General features: G+C 40.8%; 2 protein-coding genes across 8 annotated transcripts in view; both read left to right on the top strand.

Moving 5' to 3' along the window:
* The window catches only part of Ndrg3 (NDRG family member 3), a 162,585-nt gene that overhangs the window by 82,345 nt on the left and 57,467 nt on the right, over positions 1-22,773 (top strand). For 3 of the 5 annotated variants that reach the window (XM_013360570.4, XM_013360571.4, XM_005329865.5), the window contains exon 1: positions 18,792-18,850. The gene's annotated coding sequence lies outside the window, so the exon portion shown is untranslated. Of the gene's footprint in view, positions 1-18,791; positions 18,851-22,773 lie in introns of those variants that run through there. The other 2 variants (XM_040274195.2, XM_040274194.2) reach the window with 1 other exon arrangement.
* On the top strand, positions 892-15,762 carry Dsn1 (DSN1 component of MIS12 kinetochore complex). 3 transcript variants are annotated; one of them, XM_021729523.3, is made up of 11 exons: positions 892-1,135; positions 2,815-2,863; positions 3,314-3,619; positions 6,169-6,242; positions 7,023-7,095; positions 7,946-8,033; positions 10,032-10,091; positions 10,491-10,568; positions 12,204-12,351; positions 13,707-13,794; positions 14,916-15,762. In XM_021729523.3, exons 2-11 carry the CDS (start codon positions 2,830-2,832, stop codon positions 15,017-15,019), a joined length of 1,053 nt encoding a protein of 350 aa, XP_021585198.2. In that variant the 5' UTR covers positions 892-1,135; positions 2,815-2,829; the 3' UTR covers positions 15,020-15,762. The 3 variants fall into 3 exon arrangements, with proteins under 3 accessions (XP_021585198.2, XP_040131173.2, XP_021585199.2); XM_040275239.2 differs by having other exon boundaries at positions 893-1,135; positions 3,400-3,619; XM_021729524.3 differs by lacking the exon at positions 3,314-3,619 and having other exon boundaries at positions 893-1,135.

Genomic DNA, 22,773 nt, shown 5'->3' with positions numbered 1-22,773 from the left:
TCAACATTTGCAGGTTTTAGATCTAAAAGAAAGGACTGCATTCATCAAAGGGGATATTTTGATGGCACTACATTGGGTGCTGAGGAAGCAGCCTGCTTTGTGGAGCCTCCCAAACCAACAGGGATAGTGGAGCAGGCCCTGGTTGGGATCCTGGAGCGCAGAAGGGACATCTGGAGCACAGAGAAGGCTCTGAGAGAGATGGTTCTTTAGATGAGGCTTAAAATTGGGGAATTTTGCTAGGAAGAGCAGGGAATGGCTTCCAACACAAAAAACACAGCTTGAACAAAGAAGACCTCTCACCAGGTGGGCAGAAGAGTTTTGAAGGGGTTTGGGGAGGGGTAGCCTGGGATGGGGGTGAAAAGAAGAGTTCTCCAACTTTGCCAAGTACTTGAAGAGGCCCCAAGAACAGGAGCAGGATAGGCTGGGGCAAACCAAGCTCAGAGCTCCAATTCTCCCTGGAGAGAGAGCTTTTGGAGATAGGGGATAAAGAGAGGGGGGATTGGGGGGGTTGTGGCTCAGTGGTGTGAGGCACTGGGTTAGACTCTCAGCACCACACAAAAATACATAAAATAAAGGTTAAAAAAAAAAAGGATGCATTAAAAAAAAAAGGAGGGGAGACCATGGCCTAGCGACGAGCACATGACAACTGATGCTCTCTCATGCGCTGCCTGCTTTCCTCAAGTATCTATCTGGACCTGTTTCCCCATCAAAGAAGGGTTCTGGGACGGTCAGGCGCAAAAAGGACACCTTAAACTGGAACGTCTAGGAGGGGACTCCAGAGCGTGTCACCTGGAGAGATGGTGATGTGGTGACGTAAGCAGTCGGAACAGAAAGGAAGAACTTGGACAGGGGGCGGGGCGGGCAACAGCGTCGACGCCTCAGCACGCATGCGCCAAGCCGCAGCAGGGTGTTCCCTGCGCGCGAGAGAGCCTGTCGGCCGCGCATGCGCTGTGTGTTGGCGGGAGCTTCGGAAGTGGCAACCGTGACGTTGACTGCGGACCGCGCGCGGAGGTGCACCTGAGAAGAGCCGCCTCAGTGGCACCGGGGTCCAGGGCTGAGATAGGGCCGCGGACTGAGTAACCCGTGGCCGGTGTTTCAGGAACGAGGCTCCGAGCTGCATGGGCGTCGCACCGAGGTCAGGAAGTCGCACACCGCTCCCCTGCTTATCCCCTTCCCAGCCTCTGTGTGCAGCCAGCCCACCGCTGTCGCTGCTCGAGACTGGGAGCCTCCGGGCGCGGCGACCTTCTCTGGAAGTAAAGAAACCCGAGGGCGGGTGCGCCTCCCGCTCGGGCAGGGCCGAGGCCTAGAGTCCTGAACTATGGACTCAAAAGTGAAGATACACATAAAAAAGGAGACCGGGGCGGGGGCGCGCAGGGGCTGGCTACGGGACGAGCTGGGGCAGGCTTTCCGCCCCCTCCGAACCTTCGTTTCCCACTCTCCAAAGTGGAGTGTGTACTAGCACCCAAAGTTGGGGAAGGGATGAAGCGGGACCATGAAGTGAGTAAAGCGCTTACATGGCACAGGTCCTAGCGGATCGGAAGCGCTTAGGTGACAAATTGGTGCTATTGTCCTAGCTTGGTCTGTGTGATAAGGCATAAGGAGGGTGAGGATTTAGATTTTGAAGGACCCTTCTTTGTTGTGTTGCCTTTCCCACGTTGTCTCTCGACATCTATTCATTTCTCTTTACCAAGCACCTCCACATCCAGATGGCTGCTAGTAGCATGAACGATGAAGAGATGTTCTCTCAGCTGTATCCCTCCCTGCCCTCTTTTTAAGTCAGTTGTCTGTGACAGACACCGGGGAGACAGATATGTTAACAAACTTTACAGCCAGGACTAGAGACCAAGGGATGTGGCTACCAAATCTCACAGTAGAAGTGGCTTCATATTTAAGTGAGGTTGGGAAGGATGAATGTTATACAGAAAGGACAGATGTGTGCAAAGATTCAAAAGTGCTACAGGGAAAGGGTATCACAGAGATCCCAACTGGTTAAGCTGGGACTAGCTTATAGAAAGTTGTTGAATGAAAGGTGGGAAAATTTTCTGCAGTTGTTTTAAAGAATGGATTGCACTGGACCAGTGTTGAATGCAGGAAAAAAAACAGTGAAGAAACTGATAATGAGGTGGCGAGAGAGCAGAAATTGTGAGACTTAAACTAGTAGGGGTTGGGGTTGTTGCTCAGTGGTAGAGCACTTGCCTAGCATATGGGTTTGATCTTCAGCACCACATAAAAATAAATAAAAAAGATGTTGTGGGGCTGGGATTGTGGCTCAGTAGTAGATCGCTTGCCTAGCACATGTGAAGTACTGGGTTTGATCCTCAGTACCACATAAGATAAAGGTATTGTGTCCACCTACAACTAAAAAATATATTTTAAAAAGGATATTGTGTCTATCTACAACTAAAAATTTTAAAAAACTAAACTAGTAATGGTGGCAATGGAGGAAAGATTTAGAGACCTGGTAGAACTGATATGCCTTTTAGAAAGCTAAGAGTAAGGAATAAAGGATAATGTGGTTTTTCTAGTTTGGAAGACCGAGTAGGTCCTAATGCCATCAACTGAATTAAGGAATTAGGGACTACTTAAACAAAGTTTTAGCTAGTGGAAGATAGGGAAATATGTATATTTCTAGCAATAAATTCTGTAGAAGATCAGAATAGAGAGCAATGACCTATTCTTTATACTCTGTGTAGGAGGTGGGTGAAGGCAATTCAGAGAGGATGGGAAGCACAGGTCTATTCTAGGGTAGAAAAGCCCCAGTGACACTAGACCTGAAATGTAAAGGAACAGATCACTTTGTTTTCCTGTTTTCAGAGTTTTCTACCTAGGATGACTTCAGTAACTGAATCAGACATCATAAAAGGTGAGTATTGCGAAAGTCCAAGGCCTCTTGCCTTGAGTTCAGGCTTCTGAGCTATTACCTAATTGTTTCATGGATACTGGTTGATTTATTGTCACATTCATGTATTTGCAGAAATGCTTCCTCAGTGTTTCCATGATCTGAGTGCATTTTCCTCCTTTTCTTTTCTCCACACACACCCCCTTCTTCTCCTTTTTCTCTTCCTCCTCCTCCCTCTTCTCTCTTCTTTCTTCTTTCATCTTCTTCTTGCATCTTACTGTGCTCAGGCTGGCCCAAACTCCTGGGCTCTGTTGATCCTCCTGCCTCAGGCTCCCAAATAGCTGCTCAAATAGTTAGGACCACAGGCGTATGCCTCTGTGTAGGGGCAGGTTTTCTTTTTTCCTTCTTTTTGCTCATATACTTAGTTGTGATGGGTTTGATTTTGTATTTTGACTTTTTTATAACAAATGCTAGAAGAGAAACCAGTGATACATGATCATCAATTGCAATCAAGTTTCAACCCTGTGGAAGTGTTTACTAAATCATCTGTCTCCTTGGAGATGACTCAAGCAAAGGAAAGAATTCACCTTGGCTCTAGCCCAGAAAAAGGGGAAAGTTCTGATGTCAGCTACCAGGAAGGACTTCAGTTGAGGTCCCTTCATTTGTCCGTTCAAGAACAGTCTGTCCATCATCGAGACAGGAGACGATCCTGGCGTCGAGCAAGTATGAATGAAATAAACCGACGGAAGTCACTGCCTCCCTTCCATCAGGGCATCACAGGTGGGGTGCTATGTACATAAAACAGGTTCCAGCTCAGATAAGAGGCAGTGAGGAAGGACAGGAATGACAAAGTATAACAGAATAGACTTGACTTTGCTTCTTTTTAGCTATGTGACTGAGCAAATCACTTCACCTTTTTGAGCCTCAGTTCCTCACCTATAAAATGGAGACAATAATACCTACTGTGTAAGGATGTTCTTTGTTTATAAATTCTGATGTCAGACCTATTAAGTATTTAGTATTATTGATGTTTATGTCATATGAGCCACCATGTACATATTCTGATTGATTGCTAATTATTCAACACTTATCCCCTGCTCAGATGATAGGCATTAAAGAGTTTTTCCAGTATCTTTCGCCTCATACCTAAAGTGGAACAGAAGTTGGATGGGTTAATACCTGATTTTAGCCTTTATAACTAAGGAAAAAACTCAAAAGTGAAGATACACATAAAAAAATCTAGACTGGACTGAGGTGTAGCTCAGTGGTGAAGTGTTCGCTAAAGATCATGAGGTATTGGGCTCAATCCCCTACACCAAAAAAGAAAAGAATGAATGAAAATGTAGTTCTTAAGGATACCATATTTGAATGTTGTTTTGTGTGAATTTATATCCGAGCATCAAAATACAGAATATAATATGGAAAATCTAGTATGGAATTGAGCAAATTACTTAACCTCCTTTGCCTTAAGGTCCTTGCCAGTAAACTGGGAGTGAAATAATACCTATCTTATAGGACTGTATGAGAACTAAATGAGTTGATGTATAACATAGTATATATGTACTTGGAATGGAGTAATATCTCAAATGTTAAGCTATTATAAATACTTTAAGATATCACCATCCAGCCAGGCGTGGTGGCACACTTAAAATCTCAGCCAAGGCAGGAGGATGGCAAGTTTGAGGCCATCCTTGGCAACTTAGTGAAACTCTGTCTCAAAATAATAAGTAAAGGGTAGGAATGTAGCTAAGTGGTAGAGCATCCTGGGTTCAATTCCCAGTACAGCAAAATAAATAAATAAATAAATAAATAGAGATAACTACCATCCAAGTGGTCTGATGTATAGAAGGAAACTGGATAAAAACAGCCATTTAACACATCAGAAAATTGCTGCCAATTCAATGCCCATGTACTTTATTCTCTAGATGTGCCAAGAAAACATTAGTAGTTCCTTAGGATTACCCCTAACTTCATTTAATTCCAGAGCATTTTTAGACTTAAAACTCTGTATAACAGGAAATCACCAATGTAATAAGATTGCTTATTTTCTGGTTGTTCCTGGCCACCTGCCAGGTTTCCTTGGTTACAAGCAGAAAGAATCCTATTTTTCTTGACTAGCAATAGTAAGAATCAAGAGAGGAGTGTTGAGAATTTTAAAAAATGGCAAGCTAAAGCTGGAGGGCAAAAAGACATGTAGCTCTCATAATTCTCAAAGCAGACATCCTTGGCTATATAAATTGTTTTGTTTTGTTTTGATACTGGGACTTGAACCCAGGGGCACTTTACCACTGGGCTATATCCTCAGTCTTTTTTTAAATTTTGAGACAGGGTCCTGCTAAGTTGCTGAGGCTGGCCTTCAACTTTCAATCCTCCTGCCTCAGCCTCCTGAATCACTGGGATTACAGGTGTGCACCACCACACTCAGCTATATAATTGTTTTTATTTATTTTTTTTTGTGGTGCTGGGGATTGAACCCAGGGCCTTACACATGCAAGGCAAGCACTCTTCCAACTGAGCTATATCCCCAGCTCTATATAATTATTTTTAAATGAAAATAATTAAAATTAACAATATTTTGCAGTTGAGGAATCAATGGCATAATTATGGAAAGCGTCCAGTCAATGTGATCTCATAACTCACTATGTGACCTTGAGTAAATTATCTGTTACCCAGCTTTGTTCCTTAGCATTATCTTTCATTAGATGGAATTGATAAGATACTTGCCTCTAAGTTTAATGAGGTATACATGGCATTTAATAAAATGCTTTTTATATAGCAAGTGTTCAATAGGTGTTAGCTCTTCATGTTGAGTAGGTCATTTTAGGGAGACAGCATGGCACCTAGTGGGTAAAACACTGATTTGGGTGATAGATTTGGGTTTGAATCATGACTCCTCCAGTCTCTGATTTCAGACAAATCACTTCAGTTTCCCCATTTCTAAAATGGAGCTTGTGGAATTTATAAGAAGACTCTTAATGTCTTTAAAGCACCTTGCAGTGCCTGTCATATAAAAATGCTCAAAGGTTCTCATCTGCTTTCTTTGGTGAAAATGAATTATAAAAAGTTATTTTATATCTACCTTATTTAACAAAATAAAAGTTTAATGTAATACCTAAGAAAGATATTTATAACTTTTTTTAAGTTTGGATATACAAATAGGAAAACTTCATTCCTCTAGGATTCTGGAAGAATTAGAATTCTCCCTTTAATCAGAGAAAGCTCCTTCTTGCTTTAAGTTGGATTGCATCAAGGGAGGAAATTTTTATTTTGTTTACTTTGCTGGCTGTGTAAGTATGCATTTCCTTAAATGTGGTGATATTTTATCTTAGAGCTCAGCAGGTCCATCAGTGTTGACTTAGCAGAAAGCAAACGGCTTGGTGCTCTCCTGCTTTCAAGTTTTCAGGTGAGATTCTTGAGATTGGGAAATGCTTTCAACTTTTTTGTTGTTTCAACTGTTATTGTTCCAACTTCAGAGATATTAGTACGCAATGAACTGATTAAAAGATGTTTTCCTCAGGTTGAGATTAATGTAAAAGCCAGATGTAACCCCAGCAGCATGTTCTTTTTGGACCAAATTCTCTATACTAGTCTCATTGTTGCTGCTGTACTAACTGAGCAGCTAACAGATTTCCCCAGTACAGTATCTTTTGCCCACTGACAACAAGTGATGGGAATTTAAAGTGGGTAGAGGTAAAAGTTGAAGTTATTACAAACATTGGAGGTATGATTACATGCTAAACCAATATATGATATATGTCATATAGTTTTGTTGTTTAATTATTTTTTTAATATTTATTTTTTAGTTGTAGGTGGACATAATACCTTTATTTTATTTTTATGTGGTGCTGAGGATTGAACCCAGTGCCTCAAGCATGCTAATCGAGCATTCTTCCTCTGAGCCACAACCTCAGCCCCTAATTATATTGTTTATGCTATGGTTCACTGGTGCTTATGGCAGTTTAGAGAAGCAAATAATTTGTGTGAATTAAATGATTTTTTTTCTGAGTTAAAATGTGTAGTCTGAGTAACAAAGTGTTTTATTCCTGACTTATTCTGTTCATATGAAAAGTCTTAGGTGAAAAAATTAAATCATATTTAGTTTATATTTATTAAACATTACAAAGCTATAGGACTGGCCTGGAAATTTTTTTGTTGTTATACTGAAAAAACTTTTCTTTTTTAGTTCTCGGTACAGAAACTTGAACCTTTCCTAAGGAACACTAAAGGCTTCAGTCTTGAAAGTTTTAGAGCAAAAGGTAAGTTACTAAGAATAGATGAGTGAGCTTTGAACCTGGTACTTCATTTTTAAAAAGACCTAGAAAATACTCAGATTTACTTGTCAGCAGAGATTGTTTATCTCAGAATTGCACCATAATTAGAGTAGACACATCCGGGTTAGCTTGATGGATAATTAACATTTCCCCTTCACTTTCTTCACCTGTTACAGTAGGCTCTTTCAAGTCTAGCAGAGACCTGTTTTTTCCTTGAGCACATGTTTTTTTTTTTGTTTGTTTATTTGTTTGTTTTTTTGGATTGAACCCAGGGTAGCTTAACCACTGAGCCATATCCCCAACCCTTTTTATTTTTTATTTTGAGACAGGGTCTCACTAAGTTGTTGGGAGGGCCTCAAACTTGGGATCTTCCTGCCTTAGCCTTTCAATTCATTGGGATTGTAGATAAGCATGAGCCATCTCTCCCTGTGTGCATGTATTTTTTTATTTGCCATCATTATGTCTCATTACACTCTTGCCTATTTCCTGACTTCTGTAATGCTTTTCCTTCTAGTACCAGGAGTTCATGTCTCTTGAAAAAAATGAAGTTATCAGTACTTATATACCTGTTTAACTCCTTTTTCACTAGTCAAGTATAAAACCACTTAAAAAATGACATGAAGAAGTTATCTTCCATTTTTTCTATATATCGTAGAGAAAATAGACAATATTTTTCTGCATACTTGGACTACTTTTTTGAGTGAATGAGAAGGCCAGAATGTAACAGAACACTAGAAGGTGTTTTCTAGACCTAAGAATACCTTAAGTATCTTTGTTAGCTCATTGTGAAAATTTATATTCTTTCTATTTTATGACATTATTTTACTCTCTCTAGCATCTTCTCTTTCTGAGGAGTTAAAACATTTTGCAGACAGACTGGAAAGTGATGGAACTCTACAAAAATGTTTTGAAGATTCAAAAGAGTAAGAGCAATTCCCCTCTGTCCTAAATTATAACTGAATTAGGACTTTTCATTGTTATTAAACAGTTGTTTATTCTTTCAACAAACATTTATATAGCATTTTCGTATGTGTCAGGATCTTTCAAGTACTGGGGATACAATGATAAATAAGCCTAACAATAATCTTTTAATCATATATGGTAATAAAGGAGACAGTCAAATACAGAGAAAATGTGATTTCAGATAGTGATGATCAGGAAAGTTAAAAAATATTGTGGCTGGGGTTGTGGCTCAGCGGTAGAGTGCTCGCCTAGCATGTGCAATACCCTGGGTTCAATCCTCAGCACCACATAAAAATAAATAAATAAAATAAGTGTATTGTGTCCAATTACAACTAAAAAATAAATATAAAAAAAAAAGAAAATTAAAAAATACATGACTTTAGGATGTGAGCAACTTAAGGTAGAATGTTCAGAGAAATTCTCTAATGATTTGACCTCTGGACTAAAACATGTAAGACTGAATGATGAGTAGGAACCAGCCATGGAAAGATGAAAAAAGCTCAGTTCAGATCTTTGCTAGTCAGGTGAGATGAAAGAAAATCATGTTCTTTGGATCTTGACAAGCAAGAATATTAGCATAAATTTAAATTTAAAAGTTCCACCTCCAAAATTGGTAGTTCTTCAGGTTCAAGGTTATCCCCAACCTGCTAACTGTGCTCTGCAACAAGCCAAGCACTTAGACTTACATCATGAACTTTAAGTTTGGATTTCATGAAGGTCTACTTTTCCATAGGTCCTTAGGATTGACATTTCTAATCAGGAAATGAAAGATATTTTAGCTCAACACAGCATCTCTTTTAATATATTTAAGCACAGGCTACTGCATCTCATCAGTTTCCCAGGCCTAGGTAGAAACACAGGAATGGTGGTACTACTAATTGTCTTTGCCAGGCAGAGTACCAAGAGCATCTACGATATTTTGGCATTTTTAGTGCCTGCTTTCTTTCTGTTAGAATTAATCAACTGAGCTGAGCCATTGAATAACAGTAGGAATCAAAATTGATGAATTGGGTGGAGCCAAAACATAGATAACCCTAAGTGCCAATTTCAAGAGTTCAGGCTTTTCTTCTGTAAGCTGTGTAGTCACAAAGGTTCAAATATGATACTGGGGATTAAGCCTAGGCTCACCTGAAATTTGTGATCCTCCTGCCTCAGCCTACCAAGTTGTTGGGATTATAGGTATATGCCACCTATAATCTGGGGCTAGGGTTGTGGCTAAACCTGGGGCTAGGGTTGTGGCTCAGTGGCAGAGCACTTGCTTTCCACATATGAGACACTGGGTTCGATCCTCAGCACTACATAAAAATTAATAAACAAAAACAGATATATGCCACCTGTAGTTAACGTCTGAACCCAGCTAATCACAGAGTTTTTAAGCAAGGCAAAAAAATTAAAGGACTATTTTTGGAAAAGTTAATTTGGCCATGGTGTGAATTGGAATGGATGAGAGAAATGGAATATAAAGAGACAAAAGTGAGCAGATCCAGGCATGGTGGTGCATGCCTATAATCCCAGCAACTCAGAAGGCTAAGACAAGAGGATTGCAAGTTTCAGGCCAGCTTTGGCAATTTAATGAGACCCTGTCTCATAATAAAAAAGTTTAAAATGGGACTAGGGATGAAGCTCATGGTAGAAGGCCCCCAGGTTCAATCCCAGTACCGTAAAAACACACACACACACACACACACACACACACACACACACACACACACACACACCAGTGAGATATAAGTCCAAAAACAAATATTTGGTGAAAGATAAAAAGTTAGGAATGTTTTTATGCCACTAAAATTATGTAGGGACTGGGGATGTAGCTTAGGGGTAGACTGCTTGCCTAGCAAGTATAAAGCCCTGTGTTCAATCCCCAGCACTGCAAAGAAATTATATAGGACATCATATTAAAAACAAGTATTTCTTGAAAGATTCATGTTAATCTCATAATCCTATCTGTATTCCAGAAAAGCATCAGATTTGTCTCTGGAGAAGTCAGTGGCTGAGATGAAGGAGTATATAACAAAGTAAGTAAAAATGAGTGAAACTTATTTGGGAAAGTCTAAATTAATTCTTCATCTGGGGAATATAATCCTGGGGAAAATTAATTGTAAACATGGTGTTCAGTACTAATATATCAACAATAAAAATTAAAAGGCTGCATATTGAAAAGTTTATGGCTCTACTGATAGATAATTTCATAGGAAGGAGTCTGGGAATATAAGGATGTTAATTTCATTTTAAGAACTCTTGTTTTATTTGATTAAATTAATATCCTCTGATCAGTTTAGCTTTCTAATCCTTTAATGACTTTTTTATTCACATTTTATAACCAGATTATATTCCTAAGGTACTTATTGTTGCCCTGAGTGATTATGAATGAGATGATCAAAATTAACAGATTTTTTTTCTCCCTGATTCTGTAGATTTTCTTTAGAAAGTCAGACTTGGGATCAGCTTTTGCTGCACTACCAGAAAGCGGTACTACCAGAAGCCATGTCCAGGTTAGATCTGTAAACAGGAAGCCATCTTTTTAACCTTGTGGAATTTGATTTGCATTTATTTCAGTTCTTTTAGCACAAATTGAATGGTGAATCCTTTCTCACAGTTCAGTAAACGCATCAAAACTCTGTAAAAGTGTGTATTAGTACTCTCTGACATAAGCAGAGTGTGGCAGAAAAGGAAGGAAAAGTTGGCATCACTATTTTTAGTCTCAGAACAGAATTGCCTCTGTCCTGTGACTTTGGCTGTGGTTTCACATCCTTAGGGAGACAGGCACATCTCTGCTTTGCACCTGTCCACCTGGGTCTGGGCCAAATACAGTAGTCAAGAGACCTGAGTGAGCACATGAACTTTGTGATACATTTATGCATCCTGAAGGTCTTTCATGGAGACACAGAAACATGCAAGGGGAGTGATAGAGGAGGAAAGAAAGATCCGGATCTTTGTCTGGATCTTGAAAGTGGGAAAGTGCTGAATTTTTATTTAATTGAGTATCTAAACAAGTAAGTTTAAGCTTTTTTTTTTTCCCCCCTCTAGTAGTGTTAGCTAGAAAGCCAATTATAAAATGTTAGCCAAGACTCTATAATTGCAAAAATGGCCTCTCAGTAGAGAGGGGCTTTGAGGAAAATGGTTTGAAAAACTTTTCTAATCAAAGGAGTGGGGGTTATCAGTTACCTTATTTACCCCACACCTATTCTATTTATGAGGATAGACTCTATATAAGATGGCAGTTTCAGAATAAAAACTTTTGTGGCAAAGTTTATAGTTTAAGAGAAATGCTTCTAGAAGTAGTCTGACTACTTAAATCTGTGAACTCAGGCAGATCATTCTCTTGGAGTCTGGGGTTCCTCATTTGAAAACGGATATTACCTCTCATTGGGTTGTTATGTTAAATGGAAAGTGACTAGCAACATTTGGCACCTACAAAGCACTCAGTAAATTGTAGTGATAGTTTTGAAAAGATTTCCATCAGTTTTCATGAACTCAAGGTAGATCAGCATTTTTTGGTAAATGTTATAGACATTGACTTTAGGGTAGCAGACTTTGGCTTCCCTTTATTCCAATGATAGCCCTTTTTGTTCATGTTCATACTTACTGTTCAGTGGAGTTAACCGACCTAAAACTTTTAACATTTCCCAGAGTCTAGTGGTATAAAAACTTTAATACAGAACAGTTGTTTCAGAGCCTGTTATGAAGACAGCCTGTACCAGAAGCTGGCAGTGTAGCTCAGTGTGGAGTATCTGGCTAACCATGTGCAAGGCCTTGGGTTTGATCCCACTACTGCAAAAGAAAAAGGAGATCTGGGCATGGTGGCACACACTTGTACTCCTAGCCGTTCAGGAGCCTGAGGCAAGAGAATCACAAGTTTGAAGCCAGCCTAAATAACTTAGTGAGACCCTTTTTCAAAACAAAAATAAATAAATAAATAAAAGGACTGGGATGTAGCACAGGGGTAGAATGTCTCTGGATTCAGTTGCTACTACCAAAAAAAAGAGAGAGAGATCCCATACCTAGAGTAGGGTAAAAAAATATTGATTTGACCTTGTGGGAGGTTTTTTCAGAAATAATCTTTGATATCTTTTCCAGAAAGTGACTGTAAAATTCCTTGAAAATCTTTTCTTTTTTGGTTGTTTTAGAGAATCAGCTGAAACCAAAATTACTGAAGTCAAAGTAGAACCTACAACATATCTTGGGTCTTCTCAGAGTGAAGTTCTTAACACAAAACCTGACTATCAGAAAATATTACAGAACCAAAACAAAGTATTTGATCATATGGAGCTGGTGGTAAGTTGGCTCAGTCTTACTTGGTTGAGCTTTCCAGCTTTGCTGCTCGTTACCTATTAGTCAGCTTTCCATCGCTGTGACAAAATCCCTGAAAATAATCAACTTACAAGAAGGAAAGATATAGTTTGACTCAGTTTTGAACATTTCAGGCCATGGTTGCATGGCCCTATTGTTTTGGGCCCGTTGTGGCACAGTACACCATGGTGGAACACATGACAGAGAGGCTGCTTACATTATGGTGGCTGGGAAGTGCAAGAGGAAGGGGCCTGAGTCCCAGTAACCCTTCAAGGGCACACACCCAGTATCCCTTCAAGCTCCCTCCCACTATGTCCACTACCTCCCTATAGCACCACAAGCTGGTTACCAAGGCTTTAACATATGAGCCTTTGGTGGACATTCAAAATCCAACTATAGCATCATCCTTGGAAATAAATATAGAGGGCTAGGGATATAGCTCAGTTGGTAGAGTGCTTGCTTTGTAGACACAAGGCCCTGGGTTCCATCCCTAGCACCATAGACAATAAAAATAATAATAATAAAAAGTAAATATATGGGTAAGTGTTAATAAAGCAGGGTAAGGGTGATAGAGAGTACAGAAAGGGTTTCGGGTTGTTTTTTACATAAAGCACTTATCAAAGGCCCCACCAAGGTGCCAGTTTAACAGAAATTTGAAGGAATGAGAAAGTGAGCCATGAGGACATTTGGGAGAACAGTGTTTTGTCAGTCCTAGAATCAACAGGAAGCAGATGGGCATTTGAAATAAGGTAGTTTGAGGAATTTCCAAAACCTTATTTCAATGCAACTATGGATAAAGATGTGGGTACCACAGAACCACAAGGGCTAGTGGAGTAACCTGTAGCTTAGAGGTAGCTGAGCTCATCCTACCTGTTGGCCTGAAGGGAGGACAGTTACTGTGGCATCTGAGGAGAGGACAACACATACTTTGAGAGAGCTATGACCTCAAGGCTTGAGGGATTCAGCCAACTCACGATGACCTTTCCGGGAACAATCCTGGGTAATAAATATCCTGGCTTCATTGAGCTCCCTCCCACTAGGGCTCCCTTATAACTACATCCAACCAGAAACTAGAGGATGTGGCATCCTGTTGGTAGAGATCATAGGTGTCAGCCTCAGACCTCTTGGTAGTGGTCATAGAGGTCAGCCTGGGAAGGCACAGAGCAGGCTGGAGAAAAGTAGGGAATGGCTCAGGAGGCGTCAATAGAAACTGTCTAACATAAGCATTCCAGGCTGAAAGACTAGCAGGCTCAAAGCTGAGCAGGAGCCTCCCAGGGAGGTTGGAGGAATATCAGAGAAGCCATGGAGCTCTGTAGCTCTATCTTGTCTTTTGTCTGCAGATGGATGAGCTGCAAGGATCAGTAAAACAGCTGCAAACATTTATGGACGAAAGTACCCAGTGCCTCCAGAAGGTGTCAGCACAGCTTGGTAAGTGTCTCCAGGGGACTGGAGCTTAGGCTCTTCTATATCTGATGGCCTTTGGGATGCAAGCTGCCCTACAAAGCTTGTGATCCTGAGGTATGACCTATATCAGGGGATTTGTTTTTCTCCCCACAATAAATAATATGTTGATGGGAAATTTCTTTTTTTCTTTCTTTTTTTTTTTTTTTTTTGGTTATACTGGGGATTTAACCAGGGTACTCTACCACTGAGCCACACCACTCCCACCACCCTTTAAAATTTAGGTACTAGGGATTAAACCCAGGATGCTTTACCACTGAGCCCTATCTCTAGCCCTTTTAATATATTATTTAGAGACAAGTTCTCTCTCAGTTGCTTAGGGATTTGCTAAATTGCTGAGGCTGGCTTTGAACTTGTAATCCCCCTGCCTTAGCCTCCCAAGCCTCTGGGATTACAGGTGTGAGCCACCACATTAAGTTGTAGGTAGACACAATACCTTTATTTTTTATTTTTATGTGGTGCTGAGGATCCAACCCAGTGCCTCACGCATGTCAAGCGAGCGCTCTATCACTCAGCCCCAGCCCCTAACTTTTTATTTTTTTAGTTGTAGATGGACACAATACTTTTATTTTATTTATTTATTGTTATGTGGTGCTGAGGATCAAACCCACTGGCTCACACATGCTAGGCAAGAGCTCTGCCACTGAGCTCTTGCTCCATGTCTCCACGTCCTCTGGCTTTTTATGTTTGAGTCTCACTGTGTTGAGGCTATCCTTGAACTTACAATCCTCCTCCTTAGCCTTTCATATTTCAACAGTAGTTGGGATTATAGGTGTGTGCCCCTGTGCCTGGTTGTTGATGGGAAATTTCTAGATGTAAATTCCATAGAAGAACAGTAGACTAAGAATTAAATCCCCATGAACTGAGTTGTCATTCACTGTCTAACAGTGTTCACACTTTTTTTTGCTTTTTGCTTGTTTGGTTTTTGTTGTTGTTGTTGTTGTTTGTTTGTTTGTTTGGTTTTTGCAATAAATCCAGGGCCTCACGAGTACTAGGCCAGTATTCCACCACTGAACTACACCCTTAGTTCTTCAATAAACTTTATGTAAATTCAACTGAGATTTAGTTTTGTCTCATTTCCTCTGCAGAGAAGAGAAGCATGCAACAGTTAGATACTTCACCTGCTCGAAAACTGCTTAAACTTCACCTACAGAAGCCGTCTACCACACATTGCTCTGGATCTTGTCAGTGATCTTGCCCAGCTTTTTTACCAGAAGACACTCAAAGGAGAGGATTGGGAAGAGTGCCCCAGCATGTGGCAGCTGCACAGCAGTCTGAGCTGGACAGCTCTGTTGCTATGGAGGATAACTGGCTAGCTGACTCTAGAGAACTTTGACTTTTTTCTGAATGATAGAATTCATGCATCCAAAAGAAAATTAGAAACACATTTTTTTCCAGGAATATGCAAAATGTTTGAAACTTCCTTTTTGAAATGGCCTTCAAAACCAGTGGCCCATTCTTTTAAATATCCTTCATAGTATGAAGATTTCAGCTTTTGAAACCAAAGTCTTTTAGGACCAAGTTTAATGAAACATTTTAGGGGCCAAGGTGGGTTCTGGTCATAAAGGGGTCAGGTTGGTTTTCAAGGTGTGGCTATGAAGGGGATTTTAGATAGAAGAGCATTGAGCATTGTTTCCATCATGGGGATACATACATCACTTCACAAAATGTCCAATTTAAAGAAAATACTACTCATTTTTTATGTCTTGAGTGCACTTTAGCTTTAAACATTGAGTTGATATACTAAGCATTGAATTCATGGCAAGAGGAACTAAGTGCTACTTTTAATTTTTTTTTTTTTTTTCTGTGCTGGGGATCAAACTCAGGGCTTCATCCATGCTAGGCAAGTGTGCTTTACCACCAAGCTGTACCCCCTCTTTCCCAGTAGTTCTTTGTATTTATGAATAAACTATAAAATTATAAATAATTTAAAAATTTCCTGTCTTTATATATGTTTTGAGTGTATTTTTAAAATATTGTTTTTGTAGTGCTGAGCATTATGCCCACGGGCTTTGTGCATGTTAACAGTGTGCTCTACTATGGAGCTATGCCCCAGTCTCTAAAAATGATTAAAGGCAAAGAATGCTTAATAGAAAATAAGATTTTTTAAAAAAACATTTTTTAGTTACTTAAGATGGACCTTTATTTTACTTATTTATATGCAGTGCTGAGAATCGAACCCAGTGCCTCAGACATGCTTGGTAAGTGTTCTACCACTGAGCCACAACCCCAGCCCAGAAAATAAAGATTCTTTATCAAAGTGAAGTGAGCAGTAGTATGAAAATATGCCTCAGAACTTATTACCAATAAAATAGCTAATTTATTTTTAATTTTTTAAAAATTTTCATCCCATTAATGGGACAAAACTTATACATTTAGACATTCAGTCAAAATATTAGATATTAAACACCCATTGGGGAGAGGTGATATCTCCTCACCTTGCCCTATATTTGTTTCTTAAACACTTCTAGGCCCTGGGGAGAGTACAAAGAACATAGGGAAATTCCTTCATGCGCATTGTACTGGAAACAAGGAACAGAGAGTGGTGTTTTTTTGGGGGGGTTTTGTGTGTGTGTGTGGTGCTGGGGATTGAACCCAGGGCCTTGTACATACAAGGCAAGCACTCTACCAACCTATGTCCCCAGTCCAGGAACACAGAGAGATGATATAGCTACCTTGGAAAGGTTAAAAACATTAAACTGGGCAAGTATTTTAGGCAAAAGCAGCATATTTTTCTTTTCTATGGTATTGAGAATTGAACCTAGTGCCTTGTGCATGCTACATAAACATTCTATCACCAAGTTAGATCCTTAGCCCTTTTAATTTTATTTTGAGACAGGGTCTCACTAAACTATGCAGGCTGGCCTCAGACTTGTGATCTGATCTTTCTGCTTCAATGTCTCAAGAAAGTAGGAGCCTCGGGCTGGGATTGTGGCTTAGTGGTAGAGCGCTCGCCTAACACAGGCGAGACCCGGGTTCAATCCTCAGCACCACATAAAAATAAATAAATAAAATAAAGAGATTGTGTTCAACTACAACTAAAAAAAAAAAAGTAAAAGCAAAATAATAATAATAATTAAAAAAAAAAAAAGAAAGTAGGAGCCTCCCAAGTTGCTGGAATTATAGGTGTGTGCCACTGAGCCAGGCCAGAACTAATAATAGAAGCAAGCAAGGTGTGGATATGAAAGATCACTTAAGCTACTGAAGTAGTAGAGGTGAGAAATAACAGCTTGTGTTGGGTGTTGACAGTGAATGAGTTGGGCAGAACTGTCTGCAGCTTATGGTGTCTGGAACATGGCAGACATGGAGCCTTTGTGTTAAAACCCAGCTCTGCCACTTCCTATCTTATTGGGAAAAAGCTATTTAACCTCTTACCTGTAAGGTCAGGAGAAGGACAGAAACTATATTACAGGGATACTGTAAGGATTAGATTAAGTAACAGATTTAGAACACTGGTTATCAGTTTGCTCCTGAGAATGAAGGCTTGAACAAGTGGATTGAGCTTGAGATGGAAAACCTAGTAGTTCAATTTGGGATATCAAATGGAGAATTCAACTAGTCTTGTCAGACATAAAGGGGGAAAACTGAGTAGAGAAGTCTGGAATAGAGATAAAACTTGAGAGAGATGTCTAGTTATTGAAGATTTAAGAATGGATTATGCTGTCCATAGTAGAACAAGAAGGGAAATTTCAACCTCAAGGAAAGCTAACTTCACAATGAAAAGAATGGTGCTGATTACCCACTCCTGCAGAAGCAGAGTAGTGTAATGGCAAGAATGCAGAGCTTGAAGTGAATCCTCTTCTCTTATCCCAAACGTCCTCACCTATAAAATGAGGATAGATCACTTCCAAAGGTAATCACACCTCCTCTAGTTTACTTATTATATTGTATATTTTGTTATGAGTACTTGTTCAAACTGAAGGATTGGAAGTGTGATTTTTATCCTCAACAGCTAAATAAAACACAGAAAAATAATACTTATTGAGCACTAAGCATCATTTAGTCCTTATCATAAATTTATGAGGTGGTTTCTATTTTTTTTTTGTCATTATAAATGAACTCAGGCATGGTTTAATAATATAACCATAGACATATGGACAGTGGAGGGCGAAGTACAGCCAACTTGGCACTCAGTAAATGTTAATGAACAAACCTAAGTGTATAATAAAGAGCTGTGCTCAAAAATCAGTTTTTCCTTTATCCAAATTTGGTTCAGGAATTGTGCATGATGAATAACAATATCACTGCCTCTGGAAGATTTGGTTGTTTTTATTCAATTTGCCCTCATTTAGTTCAGAGAATAGTCTCTAGTCCCAGATACATAACATTAAAAGAAATAATAGATCAACGAATAAAACTCCTAAGGGAGAGGGATTATGTCCTGTGCATTTTAGTGTTATTTAAATTGTTGGGTTATTAAGTTTAATGTGTGCAGTGATTCTGGAAAACAAAAATTCCATCTCTCATGTTGCACTCAAAAAAACAAATAATGTGACTGGTAGTTCTAGAGGGGATGTAAAAGAGGATTGGGAATTAGGAGCCGCGAGTCTCGAATTCTAGCTCTGAAGATACTGTGTTCATTCACAAAAATTTACCAAGCCCCTTCCATGTGCCACGCACTGTGCTGGGGGCCTTGTGACCTTGGGTACTGCCTCAAGCCTCCTTAAAAGAGGCACGCGTGGATCTTAGGGATTTATTAAGGATGTGACTCAGAGGAAGGGGAGGAGGTTGTGCCGACATAGCATTCCACACCCCTCCCTCTCGGCCCCTCAGATTTCTCGGAGGAGACTCCGCAGCAAGAAAAACTACACCCAGTATGGCGCCGCCAGCCCCTCCCGCCTCAGTCGCCATCTCCTTGGTAGTTCCCGCGGCAGGCGAGCGTAGTGCGCCTGCGCAGCCCTGGCATCCTCAGTGCGCCTGCGCGCCCGTCGCGCTCCTCCTCCCACCCCTCACCGCTGCCGCTGCTGCTTGCTGCTGCTTGCTGCTGCTTACTGCTGCACTGACCGCGGCGTCCGCGCCTCAGGTGAGTGAGCGCCTCAGCCCTACCCGCCCCCGGCGCGCGGCGCTGTGCGCGGGGGCGTCGCTCCTTCTCCCTGCCCTCGGCTCCGGGTTTTCGCCGTCGACAGGGCCCGGGGTCTGCAATGCCAGCCGACCAACTCCGGCCCCCTACTCTCCGCCCCTCCCCGGGTCAGCCCGCCCTCCCGCCGCGGCTCCCCGCGCCCTGCCCGCGGGCGACAGCGTGTGAACGACTCGGGTCGAGCCTTCTTCCGACACCCACAGTCCCAGGGACCCCTGCAGGGCCACCCCATTTCTTGCTCGCGTTCTGCAGGCGGCAGAGCTCGGCGGTCTCCCCGGACTGGGCATCCATCTGCTCCGGCCGCCTTAGAGCGGGAGGGGGGGGGGCACGGAAGAGGGGCCTGGCTCGCCCTGCCCTGTGCTGCCCCGAAGCAGCAGGGGGTGGCCACTGCTGGGACCCCACGACCGCCCTGCGGGGAGAGGGCTCCTTAGCCGCACTTCACAGCCGAGGAAACTGAGGCACCGATTGGTGAAGTGCTGGGCCCAAGGTCACGGGGCTGACCAGTGGCAGGGATGATTGTCGAACTCAGGTGCTTGGGCTCTTAAGGCCAGTGGAGATGGAATTTGATCTCAAACCTTTAAATATTTTCGAAAAAACACTTGTCATGTGTTTAGCGGAGTTGCTCTAAAACGTCATAAAGTGGGCTGCAGGAAGAATATCTTATTGTCGGAGTACAGTTGAGGTGTTACTGTAATAAAATGTGATATTAATAAGAGCTGACATTCATCCAGTACTTGCTGTGTGTCAGGGATCTTGCTAAGCATTTTATTAAGATCATCTCACTTAATACCTCAGCACTTCCTAATACAGTGCTTCCCCCTTCCTTTTCATGAAATCTCTCCTTCCCCACCCGCTGCATGGCTGGCCACATTGTCACAGGTAAACTAGGTTCCTCATGACTTGGGAGGTAGGAAAGCTCTCCTATGGTGGCTTAGTGGCAGAACAGTGTATTCCTTGCTTGCTGCATCCAGATTTTTCCCTCAGCCTATCTCTTCTAGTGAGTATAATTAGCCTTCTTTTCCTAGCTGCCAGGAAAGCAGGAATGGGGTAGCTGGGCTAGCTGGCCTTGGAGGTGACAGAGCAGATTTGGCGAACGCTCACCTCACTCTGGGACTTCTGGTTCTGCTCCAATGTTGGGCTTTAACATTTCAGTATTTAAGATAATGTGAAGGGGAGAAAGATCACTCACGGTGGTGCCGCATCTAAGAAGCCCTTGATTTGAAGTCCCAAATGAACAGCTATAAAAATATGTGAATGTTTTGCCCCCAAAATAACTAGCTCAAACTGCCTTTTTCTCCCTTAGCAAATCCTCCTCCACATTTCAAAGACTTCACTAAATCACTCCCTTCTTTGTGAAGCCTTACCTGCTTGATTTTCCCAATTAGAATTAAGCACACACAGTAGGGTATATGCCAGGTCTTACCCTTAGGACTATTAGCTCCTTGAGGTCAGGGATTGTCTTTGCAACCCCAGATGCCTGGGTTATAATGGTCTAGTGGTAAATCAGTGTATTTCCATTGCTTCTTTTCATCAAAGGGTGATGGTCTCTTGTTGCCCTTCTGTTCTTCATCTTGCCCTTCAGTTTCTTTTTGCTGTGTCTCCTGTTAGATTCAACTTCTCATCATCACTCACCTCTCAAAGGCCTCAGTCCACCCTGATGTTTCTGAAAATTTGCAAATAAGAGTCTTGTATCAAGAAGCCTGTTTATGCCCAATAGTTTGAGTTGGTATATGCTGCTTAAGCCTACAGAGCCATTTTTATTTACATGTTGCAGTAGGATGGTCTAAGGCTTACTGCCTTTTCAGTTTATTACTTAGTACGTGTGATATACATTTGTCACATTCTTTTGCCTTATGTGACCGACTAACCCTGGTGATATCAGAATAAAAGCAGTTTTTTACTGTATATCAATGCATGGTATTTGTAATAAATAATCAGAAGGACCCTTTGGGGGACAGCAGATATATGTATAGGTTCTCTACTAAAATGAAGCTCAAAGATTTTTTCCATATAATTTTCTGCAGATATATTGAGCTGTTTTTTGTTTGTTTTATTTTGTGGTTTTGGGATTTGCCTCACGTGTGTTAAGCAAGCTACTCTCTGTGCCCTTCTTTAATTTTGAGACATGGTGCTGCTGGGATTACTGGTATGTGCTGCCAGACCAGGCCTTAAGCTAATATTATGTATGGTGTTAGTTTCAGTTGAATAAAATATTTTTCCTATTGAAAGAGTTTACTAGCTAACTGGGAAACACTGCATCTAACTGTCTAACTGCATCTAACAAGTCACATCTAAAAATTGTCCTGTTAGTATTCTAAGCAAAGCATTATGAGAGAATAATAGATTAAGGTATTCCTACATGAGACATTTTATAAAATCATATATTATTCAAACTGAAAATAAGTATTGAGTCCAACCCTGACACTTTCATAGACATCATCCTGAGAACTGAATTTATCCAATGCTATAGAACTGGGACTACAGCTTAAAATTCCATAATCTTTATCTATTAAAAATTTATCAATGTAGTTCAGTGATAGTGTGCTTGACTAACATGCATGAGGCTTCTGGATTTGATCCTAAGCACCACAAACAAACAAAAAAGATTTACCAGCATTTCTTATCTTGGGGAATTCATTAACCAGCAGGTCTATTAAAATTCCATTTATGTGCCAGGCATGGTGGCACATATCTGTAATACCAGCTACTCAGCTGAGACAGGAGGATTTTAAGTTCAAGGCCCACCTGAACAACTAAGCAAGACCCTGTCTCAAAATAAAATTTTGAGTGGTGGGGCTATAGCTCAGTGTTAGAGCACTTGCCTCGCACGAACAAGGTCCTATATTGAATCCTGAGTATCACACACACCAAAAAAAAAAAAAAAAAAAGAATTCATTTTGTCTTCAGTTCAGGGGTAGGGAAAGAGATACAAAAATACAGTTCATGTCTTCAAGGAGCTTATGGCCTGTTGGAGAAGAGTAAAGAACTGTTCTCTGACATCGAAGATATAAAGCTAATTGTTAAATTGTATGGTGAGGCACTATGTGTGTCGTGATAGTTTAGGGAATGGGCCAAGAAGGATTAGTGTGAGCTGTGATAGTGACCATTTTGGAAAAGAACCAAGACTTTCTGGGCTTGATAGATTGATAGGTCCAGATTCAGTCAAAAAGAGGAGGAAAGCATTTGGAATCAGGAGTGGTAAACAGACAAGATAGCAATGTCTGCCATATGTAGGACAGTTCAAAAAAATTGCCATAACTCTATTAGAGCAGTGTCAGTGTGCATCAGAAATCTGGACAACTCCTCCCCCAGAGTTTCTGATTCAACAGCTCTGGAGTGGGACCTGAGAATGTGCAGTTCACACAGGTTCCCAGATGATGCTAATGATCCAAGGACCAAACTTGGAGAACTACTGGATTAGAAGGTTGAAAAACTATAGTCAGAAACTGTCAAAGAACTTGTTTCAGAAGTGTATGTGTGTGTGTGTGTGTGTGTGTGTGTGTGTGTGTTATACTAACATGGGAGCATTCTGAAAAGATACATAAGATAGTAGTCACTTCTGGAAACAGAATTTAGGAAATTGGGAAATTCACTTTTTACCTTATACCTTTCTGTGTTATTTTTGCATTGTGTGCACATATTGCACTTGTGTTTTAAAAAAGAAAGAAAAATAAGAGTCCATTTTGAGGATACATACTAAAATATTTATGGATTATAAAAAGAGCTTGCTAAAGTAATCTAGTCATACAACAAGCATTTTTAGAGTGCTATATGCCAGATGCTGCTAGCTTCTGGAAATACAAAGCCTTTGCTAAAGCTTGCAGTCTGGTGATTAAGATCACAGATTGCAACTTTAGTTGAGCTTCCTA

Source organism: Ictidomys tridecemlineatus, chromosome 5 (assembly GCF_052094955.1).
Source record: "Ictidomys tridecemlineatus isolate mIctTri1 chromosome 5, mIctTri1.hap1, whole genome shotgun sequence".
In the NCBI taxonomy this organism is placed as follows: Eukaryota; Metazoa; Chordata; class Mammalia; order Rodentia; family Sciuridae; genus Ictidomys; species Ictidomys tridecemlineatus.
This window is presented reverse-complemented; position numbering and strand designations above follow the sequence as displayed.

What these genes read in the sequence shown, in the direction of transcription:
- Dsn1 (XM_021729523.3), top strand. Translation starts at nt 2,830, where the DNA reads ATGACTTCAGTAACTGAATCAGACATCATAAAAG. An exon ending in ATGAAGGAGTATATAACAAA is followed by an intron (nt 10,092 to 10,490) that starts GTAAGTAAAAAT and finishes CTGATTCTGTAG; the next exon opens with ATTTTCTTTAGAAAGTCAGA. An exon ending in GAAGGTGTCAGCACAGCTTG is followed by an intron (nt 13,795 to 14,915) that starts GTAAGTGTCTCC and finishes TTTCCTCTGCAG; the next exon opens with AGAAGAGAAGCATGCAACAG.